Here is a 12,729-nt window from a genome sequence, read left to right on the forward strand (position 1 = left end):
TCAGAAAGTCATCCACTGCATGTTAGGGTTAGTTTAGGGTTATGGTGCCGGAAATAACTGTTTTCAGTTTTCGAAACAGATAAAAGTCTGATGTAACGAGATCAAGTGAATAAGGCGGATGCTCAACCATTTAAAAGCCACAATCGCGAGTGGCAGCCATGGCTGTGACACACTCTTTCACCCTAACCCTAACCCTAACCCTAACCGATTTTGTCCATTTTGCAAAAGCCGCTTGTCTTGTTTACTTTCAGAGTGCTACCTCGTCGATATAAATTAACCAAAATGAGACCAGTCCTTGGGAACACGGCCCTATGTAGTCAGAGAAGAGTGGGACTTAAAAAGAACATACTTGAGTACCTCCTTCAACACGAGGCTCACAACTTATCAATCAGCCATCGTATTTTGATGTTGTGACCGCGAATTCTTTCTTTAGCATCAAAAGTGAACAACTTTGAGATGACTCTTTAAACGACTTTACCACATGGCCGCTGTTTCCAGTAGTACAGTTATACTCCATATCAGTTATCATTTCCTCTCCATTAGTTAGGACCTGTTTAAGGAATTGTTTACTTTCCTTGACATCTTGATAAAAGTGGTTATCTGTGAGAAGTTGTTTATACCTCATGTAATAAGTCGGGGAGGGGTGTTGTTTATACCTCCTGTAATAAGTCGGGGAGGGGTGTTGTTTATACCTCCTGTAATAAGTCGGGGAGGGGTGTTGTTTATACCTCCTGTAATAAGTCGGGAGGGGTGCTGTTTATACCTCCATAATAAGTCGGGGTGGGGTGTTGTTTATACCTCGTGTAATAAATCGTGGAGGGGGTGTTGTTTATACCCTCTGTAATAAGTCGGGGAGGGGTGTTGTTTATACCCTCTGTAATAAGTCGGGGAGAGGTGTTGTTTATACCTCCTGTAATAAGTCGAGGAGGGGTGTTGTTTATACCTCCTGTAATAAGTCGGGGAGGGGTGTTGTGTATACCTCCTGTAATAAGTCGGGGAGGGGTGTTGTTTATACCTCCTGTAATAAGTCGGGAGGGGTGCTGTTTATACCTCCATAATAAGTCGGGGTGGGGTGTTGTTTATACCTCCTGTAATAAGTCGGGGAGGGGTGTTGTTTATACCCTCTGTAATAAGTCGGGGAGGGGTGTTGTTTATACCCTCTGTAATAAGTCGGGGAGGGGTGTTGTTTATACCTCGTGTAATAAGTCGAGGAGGGGTGTTGTTTATACCTCCTGTAATAAGTCGTGGAGGGGTGTTGTTTATACCTCGTGTAATAAATCGTGGAAGGGTGTTGTTTATACCTCGTGTAATAAGTCGGGAAGGGGTGTTGTTTATACCTCGTGTAATAAATCGGGGAGGGGTGTTGTTTATACCTCGTGTAATAAGTCGGGGAGGGGTGTTGTTTATACCTCGTGTACTAAATCGGGAAGGGGTGTTGTTTATACCTCGTGTAATAAGTCGGGGAGGGGTTTTTGTTTATACCTCCTGTAATAAGTTGAGGAGAGGGTGTTGTTTATACCTCGTGTAATAAGTCGGGGAGGGGGTGTTGTTTATACCTCCTGTAATAAGTCGGGGAGGGGTGTTGTTTATACCTCCTGTAATAAATCGGGGAGGGGTGTTGTGTATACCTCCTGTAATAAGTCGGGGAGGGGTGTTGTTTATACCTCCTGTAATAAGTCGGGAGGGGTGCTGTTTATACCTCCATAATAAGTCGGGTGGGGTGTTGTTTATACCTCCTGTAATAAGTCGGGGAGGGGTGTTGTTTATACCCTCTGTAATAAGTCGGGGAGGGGTGTTGTTTATACCCTCTGTAATAAGTCGGGGAGGGGTGTTGTTTATACCTCCTGTAATAAGTCGGGGAGGGGTGTTGTTTATACCTCCTGTAATAAGTTGAGGAGAGGGTGTTGTTTATACCTCGTGTAATAAATCGGGGAGGGGGTGTTGTTTATACCTCCTGTAATAAGTCGGGGAGGGGTGTTGTTTCTACCTCGTGTAATAAGTCGGGGAGGGAGTGCTGTCTCTACATGCTGCAATAAGGTTGAGATGAATGATGTTTTTACCTCCAGCAATAAGGCCAGTGTTGTTTAAATCGCATGCAAGTCGTAATAAGTTTCTCCGTTTACAGCGACGTCATTTATCGCAATGTCCACATCTCGCCATTAATAATCACGTCATTTATTACCAACCTCTCCATTAGTAGTGACGTTCGTAATCGCAATTCCAATCTCTCCTTTAACAGTGACGTCATTATCACAATTCCTACCTTTCGTCTTTAGTAGTGACGTATGTTATCATAATCATAACCTTTCGCCATTAGTGATGCCATTTTTCTTTTCCTATAGAAAGAGGCAGTAGCCATCCTGAAGAAACGGTTAACTGTCCAAAAACCTTCTGCGAGCATGTGAGTTACAGGTGCAAAGTACAATGTCCAGGATTGCAAAAAGATAGAGGATGTGGTATGCTATGCTAATTTAACAGATGTAGTTATACAATTGACACAATGAATACAGTACAAAAGTATATTAGATTTTTTTCCTTTTGATTTATTACATGGCTTCATTGTCGTCTGCACAAAGTTACTTTTCTTGATAAAATGTCTAAAATATCTTGAATAAATTCCTTTCCTATGAGAAAGTAACTAAAAATTATGAATAGCCATACAACAACCAAGAAAGTAGCGGATAAGATCAGATTTTTGACTAATTTTAGTATCCCTCAACTGTGTGTGTTATTTTGGAGACGTCAGCGAAAGAAAAGGCCAAGCGATACTTAAAAGTATGTTTTAATTAAAACTTTCTACAATAAAATTTTGTGTAAAATGGATGCATGTCAAGTCGGTCTCTGGGCAGACGCCATGATTAAGACGAGATTTTCTGCCTTTTAGAGCTTCACAACTGCACTGGGAGCTACCACTGCACCTCAGCACTCCAACATATCATACCGATTACACAGATTTGTGATGGAACTGACCATTGTCCTGAAGCAGACGACGAATCCACATGTGCCAAATTGTGCCCGCCAATTTGCTCGTGTATTGGTTTAACGATCATCCTTAACGATATCTCCCTGGCTACTTCAAGTTTTTTCAATGACATTTCGAATGTATCCTTCGGCGTCAACAGGAGTGATTTGAAATCTCCGGGTTTTCTCCTATCCCAATACCTTAGTTATCTAGTCATAACTAATTTGAATGCATTGTCTGGTGGATTCCTGAATGAGCTGTACAATCTAAAATCTCTTGATCTTTCTAACAACAGCATATCCTCTCTCTCTGATGAAGTTTTCAGGGGATTGTCAAGTCTTGTATCACTAAACTTAACATTTAATAGACTACAAAATATATCCGTTGATGTGCTTGACGGATTGACAAAATTAGAGAAACTCGACCTTTCCAGCAATCAGTTGACGTTTCTACCAAAGAAGTTGCTCCAAGGATTGTCTTCACTTACGTTTCTTGATCTTTCCTTCAACCAGATATCCGTTCTACCTGATCCTATGTTCCGCGATTTGTGTCGTGTTGTATACATCTCTGTACACTCAAATCAAATTGTGAACCTCCCTGGTAATATATTCAAGGGGCTAGCTGAGCTTACTACACTAGTTCTGTCCAAAAACAAACTAAACCGACTCTCCAGAAAATTATTTGATGGATTATCTCAACTCATTGAACTTGATCTGTCTAAAAATAAAATAAAACGTCTACCGGATGGCGCGTTTAGTGGAATGGCTGAACTTACAAAATTGGATCTGTCTAACAATAGGATTAGGCGTCTTCCAAGGGTCGTTTTCAATGGACTTAATGAACTTTCTGACCTGGTCCTGGCCAATAATCAGTTAAGAAATGTTCCTGTTGTTGTGTTTAGTGAACTTTCTGTTCTTTCTAATCTTGATCTGAGCAGCAACCAAATTGAATTCCTTTCCGAAAACGTTTTTGCTGAACTGTCTGAGTTGACCAAACTTGTTCTATCCAACAACAAAATCCTATCTCTTTCTGATAATGTGTTCCATGGACTATCCAAACTTACAGAACTGGATTTGTCTCATAATAAACTTACTCTTCTCCCAGAGACAATTTTCCGTGAATTGCCTGACCTTAATGAACTAGTTCTTTCGCACAATATGATTGAAATGTTGCCAACTCATGTATTTAGTGGGCTGTCAGTTCTTAATAACCTTGATTTATCTAACAATAAGATAGAAGATCTCAATGATGTCGTATTCAACAGCCTTACTGAACTCACCCATCTCTTATTGGCTGACAACTTAGTTCGGATTCTCTCTGATAACGTGTTTAGAGGCTTGTTGGGGCTTTCGACACTGGATTTGTCGCATAATTCAATAAAACATCTACCCAATGCTTTGTTTAGTGGATTGACTAGACTTACTAAAATAGTACTGTCAAATAATCTGATAAGCTTTCTTCCCGATTCGTTGTATGGATCACGACGTTATGAGCCAGTTTTACCAAACAAGAAACTACGATCGCCTTCCGGTGCTGTGTTCCGTGGGATGCCTGAACTTGCTGAATTAGACTTGTCTTACAATAACATATCAATTCTTTTTGACGATACCTTTAATGAACTGCCCTTAATTACAAAACTTGACTTGTCAAACAATAAATTAACTGTTCTGCCAGATACTCTGTTTCATAACTTATCTAAACTTACTTATTTGTACCTACATGGTAACCGGATTGAATTTCTACACCCGTACGTTTTTAAGGGATCTAAAGTTGAGCTAAAGATACTGGATCTGTCTAATAATAGTTTAAGGGCTATCTATGATCGAACGTTCTCAGACATGTCTAAGCTGACCCACCTCTATCTATACACCAATCAGATCAAAGCTATCGGTAAGTATGCGTTCACAGACTTGTCCAACCTCACCGAACTAAGTTTGTCGAATAATAGGATCAGGCGCCTCTACTATACTTTATTCGACGGTTTTTCTGAACTTACAAAACTCGATCTGTCTAACAATAACATAAAACTCAGGGCTTATTACACATTTAAAGGAATGCCAAACCTTGCCGAATTCAATTTATCGACTAATTGGATATATAAATTCCCTGATAATGGATTTAGTGCGCTGTCAGAGCTCACTAGTTTGGATCTGTCTTCGAACTACATTGGGATTCTCCCCAAAAATGTTTTCAGAGGACTTTCAAAACTTACCAAGCTGTTTTTGTCACACAATAAGATAAGAATTAAACCAAGTATTTTGTTTAATGGATTACCAAAGCTTACCGAGTTGGATCTAAGTAGCAACCGTATAGTACGTTTTCCAGAAACTGTTTCATACTTCATGGGACTGCATGAGCTTTCTCGACTTATTCTTTCGAATAATGGAATAAAACGTCTTCCGAATGTTGTCTTCCGTGAACTGTCTAGACTTAACAAATTGGTTCTCTCAAATAATAAATTATTCATCCTTTCAGATGGTGTTTTTCATGGACTGGCAGAGCTTGTTATACTTGATCTATCATACAACAAAATAACCATTCTGACGAATGACGTATTTCTCGGATTGTCAAAACTGACCAGTCTTTCCCTGCAAAATAATAAGATTAAGACTCTTCCTGAAAATTTGTTTCGTGGATTACCTAACATCTACCAACTCAAATTGTCTTATAATCGTATATCTGCCCTCCCTGTTAGACTCTTCAAAGGCATGAATGTTATTCATCTCCATTTAGAAAACAATTACCTTTCCTTCCTTCCCAATTTGCCATCTAACCTAACATTTCTCGACTTATCGAACAATGATCTTACAAGTTTACCTCCCGGAACATTTATCAATAACAGTGAATTAATTCTTCTAAATATTCTAGGAAACAAAATAGAAGTTTCGAAGAATGTATTTGAAGGTTTGGTAAATCTTGACACATTGTTGACTGATACGCCGTTCATGTGTTGTGTTAAACCGAAATCTGTCGCAACCAATAAATGTTTACGGACATCAGTTAACACCACGGTATCAAAACGTGACGCTATATCATCATGTGACGCCTTGATAAGTTCAAACATATTAAGAGCATTTCTATGGATAATTGGCGTGGCTGCTTTCATCGGAAACTTGGCCGTCATACTCTACCGCACGTTCATTGACAAAGATAACCTTACAAGAAGTTATTCCCTTTTTGTTTTGAATTTGGCTATTTCGGATTTTCTGATGGGAGTATACTTATTGATAATCGGAATTGTTGATGCATATTACAATGATGTTTACGCTTGGAATGAAGAGAAATGGAGAAAAAGTGTCGTGTGTACAACAGCTGGGATTTTCGCCAGTATATCTAGTGAAATGTCGACGTTCCTTATCTTAATGGTAACAATCGACAGAGTAATTGTCGTGGTGTTTCCAATGTCTCGTATCTCCCGCTGGAACATCTCATGGGTACAGGCTACCGTTGTCTCGACTTTCTTATGGATCATTTCTCTTACACTCGCAGTCATCCCTGTTGTTACTGTACCGTCTTATTTCAAAGGAAAATATTACTCTCAATCTGGGGTATGCTTAGCACTTCCACTGCAAAAAGATGCACAGCCAGGCGCGGGATATTCCTTTGCAGTATTTGTTTGCCTAAACAGTTTGGTGTTTATTATCATAGTCATAGGTCAGATTTGTATTTTAACAAGCATGAGGAGACAATGTACCAGCATAACCTCGCCACAGATCCGTCAGCGAGAGATGACTGTAGCAAGAACCCTCTTCCTTGTTGTTCTTACAGACTTCTTTTGCTGGTGTCCAATTGGCGTCATGGGTAAGTATTTCGCTATTTGCATTAATGATTTATTTATTGTTGGGTTTACCGCCTTGAACACGTCGAGATTTCTCCATGTATATGTCTCCAGCACTGAATATTATATTTGAGACTAGTTGCCTATAACCAGGACAATTTGGTTTTGGTTTGGCTTATTTTGTTTAACGTCCTATTAACATCTAAGGTCATTTAAGGACGGCCTCCCGTGCGTGCGACATGTATGAGTGTGGTGAGTGCGTATGTATGTTTTGGGAGGCTGCGGTATGTTCGTGTTAAGTCTCCTTGTGATAGGCCGGAACTTTTGCCGATTTAGAGTGCTATCTCACTGAAGCATACTGCCGAAGACACCCAGCAGCACACCCCGCCCGGTCACATTATACTGACAACGGGCCAACCAGTTGTCCCACTCCAAATATGCTGAGCGCTAAGCAGGAGTAGCAAGGACAATTTGTCAAAGGACTCAAACAAGACAGCACAGCATGGACGGAATGTCGAGGAGGTAGACAATGCAGACAATAAAAAGACTTGTCTCTGAATTGTAAATACCAGTATATCAGGACAAAATATCGTTAACACGAAATTTTTATTTATTTATATTTACATGTATATATTTAAAATTAACATATACGTTAATATATGTAGAATAGGAGTTCTTGATTCGTGTGTATATTCCTGGATAAGCTGTTATTGATTGGTTTGTTCCTTATAGCCATGCAACAGCTTATGTCACAAGGAGAAGAATTTCAAGCAGATTCCTCCCTTTTGAAGTTGATACATGTGTACTTACTTCTTAATAATTTGCATTCACCTACAAAAATCTGTAGGGTGTGACCTTGCGTGGTGTATGGTATTTCAGCGTGATAGCACTATAAAAGCCAATGGCCCTGTCATTCGTCGACACCTTTCCAATTTCGAATATGACGTTGAAGGTTACGAGTATATAACATTGCTAATAACAAGCGAAATCTTAACAACAGTACAATTATCTAATCACATTGACTTAAACTTGAATTATAATGCTAACATTTTAAAATACATGTACATGTATGTCATTAAACCATCCTTTTCAGGTGTTCTGTCAAAATGTGGAACCCAGATTGCAGATCACGCCTACGCGTGGGTAATGGTGTTTGTGCTGCCAGTCAATGCTGCTGTCAATCCGTTCCTGTATACCATTGCAGCGATATGGCGGAAGAAACAGAGAGTGAGTAAATGTAGTCAGTAAATTGTCCTGGAAATTGATAGAGAATATAAACTGAACTGCAGGATTCATTATTGGAATACATTCAGTATAGCTTTAATTAGTGCTAAGGCATCGATGACATTGGAAAAGAAGGAATGAAAAAAATTACCTGATGATATACGTCATCATGCAATAGCGCCGAGTTGGTACCGATTTTATAGTAAACAGCCAATTATATTTTGTTCGGAGATATCGATACGCTGATGAAGGCAGTTGAGTAGTTGAAATAATTTAGAAAAAAAATACATATATTATATTGTTACTGCGATCTGTGTCTGAACACTGATATGTTGATATGTTCTCTTGTTGTCCTTTTAGGATCTAAAGTCTACAGTCATGACATCACCGAAACATACTTTCCAGCTTCGGTCACCATCAAATGACAAACCAGAGACCGCCATTTGACGAAACTCCGGTGTAAAATATAGGAAGAAGACTGTTTTCCCTGGGTTTAGCTTATTGCGGCCATAATGTACCGTACAAGAAATTAAGAAAATTCCATGGTGATCCGTTACGCGAAAGTTTTGTTAGTGAAAATTACAACCCGCTGAATAATTTCCGTTAAAACTTGAGCCAACAAAAATACACTTTTTCGGTACTATACCGAAGATTATATAATATTTGTTTTAAATGTATTGTTGTTGTTAAAGACATTGTGTTATTACTTTGAAATCTAGTTGTGTTGTAAAGTGGTTATTTTCTTACTTTGAAATATATAAGTGTTGTTACGAGACTATTTTCTAACTTTAAGATATACCTATAAATGTTATTAATGATCATATTTTCTAAGTTTGAGATGAGACATATAAGGGTTATTAAAGATATTGTTTTCTAACTTTGAGATCGATCAGTGTTGCTTAAGAGATTATTTTAATACACTTTGAAATTTATAACTGCTGGGATTCTTGTCTTACATTGATGTATCTCAGTGTATTACATTTAGCCTATCAGTGGTTTTAATGAGAACATATTATTAAACTGATATCTATCGATATTGTTTAAGATGTTATGTTATTACTTGGAAATCTAATAGTGTTGCTAAAGAAACTATTTGTACACTGAGATGTATTAGCGTTGTTTAAGAGATTATGATATATTACTTTGAGATCTATAACTGTTGTTTAAGAGATTATGATATATTACTTTGAGATCTATAACTGTTGTTTAAGAGATTATGGTATATTACTTTGAGATCTATAACTGTTGTTATCGACTATTTTCTTACTGTGAGATCTGTCAGTGATGTTAAAGAGAATTTTCTTTTACTTTGAGATTTATCGTTGTTGATGAAGAGGTTATGATATTACCTCTAGACATAGTATTGTGTTAGGAGGCTGTTTTTCCTTTGAGATCTATCATTGCTGTTTAAGAGATTATTTTCTTATTTTAAGATACTGCGCACAGTATGCCAGATATTTATTTCTTTGAGATCTATAAGTGTGGGTTGAGAGATTTGTTTTATTACTTTTAGACCTATCAGTATGGTTTAAGAGATAACGATATTACATTGAGATATATATATGTGTTGTTTATCAGATTTTATTTACTTTGAGATAATTATATAAGTGTTGTTTAAGAGAGTATTTTATAACTTTGAGATCTATCAGTGTTGTTTAAGAGATTATTTTATAACTTTGAGATCTATCAGTTATGTTTCATATTTTTTATTACTTTGAGATCGATCTGTGTTGATGAAGGGATTATGATATTACTTCCAGACCTATTAATGTTTCAAGAGACTTTTTTTGCATTGAGACCTATCATTGTTGGTTAAGAGATTATTTTCTCATTTTAAGATATGTCAGGTTGTTTTTTTTTCTATTGATTTGATATCTTTAAGTGTGGTCTGACAGATGTTTTTTATTACTTGGAGATATATAACTGTTGTTTAAGAGATTATGGTATTACTTTGAGATATATAACTGTTGTAAAGAGAGTATGGTATTACTTGGAGATATATAACTGTTGTTTAAGAGTTTATGGTATTACTTTGATATATATAACTGTTGTTTAAGAGATTATGGTATTACTTTGAGATATATAACTGTTGTAAAGAGATTATGGTATTACTTTGATATATATAACTGTTGTTTAAGAGATTATGGTATTACTTTGAGATTTTTAACTGTTGTTTAGGAGATTATGGTATTACTTTGAGATATATAACTGTTGTTTAAGAGATTATGATATTACTTTGATATATATAACTGTTGTTTAAGAGATTATGATATTACTTTGAGATATATAACTGTTGTTTAAGAGATTATGATATATTACTTTGAGATATATAACTGTTGTTTAAGAGATTATGGTATTACTTTGAGATATATAACTGTTGTTTAAGAGATTATGGTATTACTTTGAGATACAGTATATAACTGTTGTTTAAGAGATTATGGTATTACTTTGATATACTGTATATCAGCGTTGCTTAAGAGAATATCTTCTCACTGAGATCTATCAGTGTTGTTTAAGAAATTATTTTCTTACTTTGAGATATATCAGTGATGTTTAAGAGATTATGTTATAACTCTAAGATATATCAGTGTTATTTAATAGATCATTTTAGTTCTTTAAGATCCATAAGTGTTGTTTAAGGGATGTTTTTATTGCTTTTTCGATGAACTGGTGAGAATATTTTCTAAATGTACTTTACGTGTAAACTGTGGTTTTAAAATGTGATATATGCCAATAAATTGGTTAGACTGGAACTTTATCTTTTGTTTGATGTTCATTCAGAGCCGGTTGTCGTTCAATAAAAGGAAACTAGGAAATTACAGATTTGTTTCTAGATAGATCTTCCTGAAACGATTAGCTTGTTCAAAGTTTCTAGATATTAGCTGGTCGGGGTATCCCCTCACCAAACTGCCTTCTTCACATGGATAAAACTACTCGGATACGGTAGCTTTAATTATAATGTTACGTGTAACTGATCCTGATGTAACTGGACACACATTCGCTTAAGTTAAAAAGAAAAGAAAAGAAAAGAATGTTATTGACTGCAAAACGTGGGTGTTCCATTTAAAATTGTCCGAGACAGAAAGTCCAAGGTAGGGATTTGTTTTCACTTGTTTCAGGATATGTCCATCTAAGGTATATAATTCGCATTGATGTTTATGCTGTAGCATTTCGGTGTTGATATACGGGTCTCCTTGTAGTAGTTGGCTGTCATTGTATTGATTGAATTACCTGTAAAGTAGACAATACTCCCCAAAGAGGCGTACTGTTAAGCTCACATTGCCCGGTCGGTCGTTGATATGGGGCCCTGGTACTGCCTATTGGTATGCTCCAGAATTCACTGGCACTTTTCCTTCGATGTCCTCTCATATGACACTGTGATGTAAAGGAAGGGAGTATTGATCTAGCTTGAGCTTTTAGTGTGGGACAGTATCAAACGCCTTTGAAAAGTCGAGGATATTCCAGGAGATCGTCCATTGTGCCTGGTACAATTTTCATAGTGAATTTTATGAAATTGGTTGTAATATAAACATTATTAGACATTTTACATTTTCCATTATTTTGGATTTCTTCGTCGTCTAATTTCTCTTTGTAAAAATGTTACACTTACAAATTATTTAATTATATCTCAACCAGCTGTCTGTCTTTTGAAAGTGATATGTATAATTCCCCTTTTCTCATTGTTATCGGATTAAACCGCGCAATATGTATGTACATTTACCTTTTGATGTTAATTAGTTAATTAACTGGTCTGGCCAGGTATGACACCTAGCCTCGGACAAAGGTCAATTAAGCTTATTATCTCACCTGTCTGAAATGTGACCATCTGAGTACTAAAATGCCACCTGTCAATCATTTGTATTAACTCTAGCTTAAATACTATGTGTAAGGTTTTGTAAAATTAATTAGAACCTAGAGTTCGGACTGTACTGGTCGATTTTCGGATATTCCGTAAATCGCCTGCCGACTCCTAGAAAGTTTAGTGTAATAAATACTATATCTTGGACCGTATTTTAACATCTTTGGATTTTATATATATTCTACAAAAATATTACAACGACGGGAAAAATCGTTGTGATAAATTGGTGCGAGAAACCGGAGTAACTTGCCACATTAATTTGTGTAAGTCAAGTTACGTACAAGATTCCTGGAACCTCTACTGCCAAGCGATATTCCCCCAAACAAGAGAAGAAACCGATCATCGGAATCACACGGAACTGGAACTACACCAAGACTGTGTTCGTCATATTTTGGAACTTTCCAGAATAACGTTATATCAGTAAGTCAGGATGACATCGTGTTATAGGTGTGGTAGACACTTTAACTCTAACCACCTGATGCACTGTCCTGCAAAAGGATGTTACTGTTTTCTTTGTGGAAATGTTGGACATTTTTCAAGAATGTGTTTTGCACGGAGCAGACAAAACAGCACAAATTGTGTTACAGGATCGTTTTCTTGGACCAGGCAGCGTCCACAAACGTATCGACGTCCTGTTCCTGTCCGCATATCTTCGGACAGCGAGTCTGTGGTGCAGGTAACGCATCAGAAAAGGAACAAATCTTCCTCTAAACGGCGACGAGATTCCGAAAGGCTCAGGAAATTCCGAGACACGAAACAAGTACTTTCTGTTTTACCATTTTATTATATTTCTACCGATGAATTTGACAACGAATTTCCGAAAGAATCTTCCATCACACATCAGATTACCAATCTCCAATCAAAACTTGTACGTGCAAAGTCAACAATTTCGACTATTTCTGTAAA

General features: G+C 37.0%; 1 protein-coding gene across 1 annotated transcript; it reads left to right on the forward strand.

The window, feature by feature from the left end:
• Positions 1–282: 282 nt before the first annotated feature.
• Positions 283–9,087, forward strand: LOC117343386 (leucine-rich repeat-containing G-protein coupled receptor 5-like). The gene is made up of 4 exons (XM_033905727.1): positions 283–316; positions 2,885–6,763; positions 7,834–7,967; positions 8,325–9,087. The coding sequence occupies exons 1-4, from the start codon at positions 283–285 to the stop codon at positions 8,409–8,411; spliced, it is 4,134 nt and encodes a 1,377-aa protein (XP_033761618.1). The 3' UTR covers positions 8,412–9,087.
• Positions 9,088–12,729: the final 3,642 nt, after the last annotated feature.

This window comes from Pecten maximus, chromosome 15, assembly GCF_902652985.1.
Source record: "Pecten maximus chromosome 15, xPecMax1.1, whole genome shotgun sequence".
Classification (NCBI taxonomy): domain Eukaryota; kingdom Metazoa; phylum Mollusca; class Bivalvia; order Pectinida; family Pectinidae; genus Pecten; species Pecten maximus.

Bases quoted from the DNA above. Each gene is read 5' to 3' on its own strand.
- LOC117343386 (XM_033905727.1), top strand. From the start codon at position 283: ATGAGACCAGTCCTTGGGAACACGGCCCTATGTA. The intron at 317-2,884 runs GTCAGAGAAGAG...TCTGCCTTTTAG, and splicing joins TGGGAACACGGCCCTATGTA to AGCTTCACAACTGCACTGGG. The intron at 7,968-8,324 runs GTGAGTAAATGT...TTGTCCTTTTAG, and splicing joins TATGGCGGAAGAAACAGAGA to GATCTAAAGTCTACAGTCAT.